The sequence below is a fragment of the Nansenia antarctica genome (genome assembly GCF_963989245.1).
Source record: "Nansenia antarctica genome assembly, chromosome: 6".
NCBI classification, from domain to species: Eukaryota; Metazoa; Chordata; class Actinopteri; order Argentiniformes; family Microstomatidae; genus Nansenia; species Nansenia antarctica.
In genome coordinates, this window is record NC_137676.1 from 21,304,156 (window position 1) to 21,306,297 (window position 2,142).

Consider the following 2,142-nt stretch of genomic DNA (forward strand, 5'->3'; position numbering starts at 1 on the left):
TAACTCAATATTATATTCATCTACATATCCATTCTCGTAACGCAAATATTTGTATCAATGCATTAATAAAGGCACTATATGACGCATACGGTGTGCACGTTTTGAGTTAAGGTTAGGGTTAACTCCGGTTAGGGTGGTTAACCCAAACCCTTCAAACAACACAGTTACGTGGCTTTCATTATAACACCTACAGCGTGAGAAATGTTCCTAGGCGAGCAATATCACCGCATAAAAAAAGTATTAAAATACATTGCAAAAGGGTGTTGCATTTTGCAACTATGAAGACTGTCTTCACTTTGCAAGACTCCCAGAAATAGTTTGCCTTTGGCACAGATCTAGAATCTCGACCCTAATCCAAACCTTGAACAAGATGGGAAAGAACGCTAAACTGACCGCAGATCAGTATCTAGGATCGATTTCAACCTACCTCCTCTGCACTGAGGTCGGGCTGTAGGTCTACCCTGTATGAACCTACGACAACGAAGGTGGGAGGAGCTGTCAATACAGCTAACGCGCCCCGCCGTTCCCGTTGATGGGAAGCATATTCGTCAGAACCCTACGAGCATCTGTGGCGCGGGACCTCTATGGCGTGCCATCAAGCGAAACACGGTCAGAATGTAACGGGCAAGTAGCAGTCATACACCAATATATGTAAATGGTAAAGTAGCAGTACAGTCTAATTGTTTTTGTTTGTTAAATGGAATGCGTAAAGTGGTAACTTGCTGCAGCTGAAGAGACGCGAAACCTGTTGTGCGCAACAGTGAACCAGAAAAGAGAGAAAAAAAACATTGGAACTTGCTGAAATGTAACTGATGGGCCAATGCAACGGCTGGAAAGAAACGAGTTGGAGTTCTGTTAGTGGAGCTACAAAGCTTGGTGACAAAGTGCGAGACGCCCGTTATCTGTGCTGATTGGTGATGGCGACCCAGTCGGAACCGAGGGCGCACAGTCAGTGAGCTAACGGATGCGTGGCAGAGAGTGACCCTCACGGCTTGACAAACTCCTGAGACCAGGTCAAATAATTTAATTGTTACCCCTTATGCAGAACTTGAAAAGGAGAGCAAAGGAGAGACGACACCATTACGCAGAGAGAGAGAGAGAGATACAGCCAGCCGATGTGGCCAACCGATTCAGTCAAGCTACTCCAGCGGCAACACGTCCGCGTTATCTCACAACGAAGGGACGAGAGACGGAGTTAGTAGAGACTTTTGGCGTTTACTCGATCTACCTCGTTCCATCAATATGGAGGAGAAAGTCGACTCGACTCAGATCGAGAGCTGCCCGGACGGGGATCGCAGCAACCTCAGCGTGCTCAACTGGGAGCAAGTGCAGAGACTGGACTCCATCCTAACGGGGTCCATCCCCATCCACGGCCGCTGGAACTTCCCCACCCTGGAGATGAAACCGCGGGACATTGTCAAAGTGGTCCGGTGTCGCATGGAAGAGAAACGGATACATGTACGTGAGGTCCGCTTGAACGGTTCTGCGGCCAGCCACGTTCTTCACGAGGACAGTGGTCTGGGCTGGAAAGATCTGGACCTGATATTCTGTGCAGACCTGAAAGGCGAGCTAGAGTTCCAGACGGTGAAGGATATCGTTTTGGACGCTCTGCTAGACTTCTTACCTGAGGGAGTGAATAAAGAAAAGATAACACCAGTGACCTTAAAGGTATTGTGTTGTGCACACATTTTACATTCATATCGAATTATGTTATATACTGTATATTAACAATGGCTCAAAATCAACATGTCACTGTGATTGCAGACATGATGTGCATTACCATGCAACTCAAGCGAAAGTTGTTAGCTGCTATAGGGTGTCACATTAGTTGTACATCCTCATTTTCCATCAATGCGTTCATGCAATCGTTTTCATGCATACGCCATGCTTCAATAGTCTTAAAAGTTATGTTATGTTCTCAATGCACATTGCCTAATACCTATATTGGACAAATAACTCCTAAATCTGCCATGGATATCACCTCTAAGCTGCATAATGATAGGGCTGCAGATAGTAAAAACGGTGGTTTCCACTACAAAGAGGATTCAGTCTAATCCAATTGGAAGCGGATCCGCCTTAATCACCCAGTTCAGAGTTACCTGGATACCGCACCTACGTGCGCATGCCCAGGCGCTCGAGCTG

General features: G+C 46.5%; 1 protein-coding gene across 1 annotated transcript in view; it reads left to right on the forward strand.

Annotated features, from left to right (window-relative positions):
* The first annotated feature begins 580 nt into the window (after positions 1 to 580).
* LOC308161297 (terminal nucleotidyltransferase 5A-like) overlaps positions 581 to 2,142 on the forward strand; it is a 3,438-nt gene continuing 1,876 nt past the window's right edge. The window contains exon 1 of the mRNA XM_080535290.1: positions 581 to 1,668. Within this exon, the coding sequence (XP_080391416.1) occupies positions 1,243 to 1,668 (426 nt within the window). The 5' untranslated portion in view covers positions 581 to 1,242. The remainder of the gene's footprint in view (positions 1,669 to 2,142) is intronic.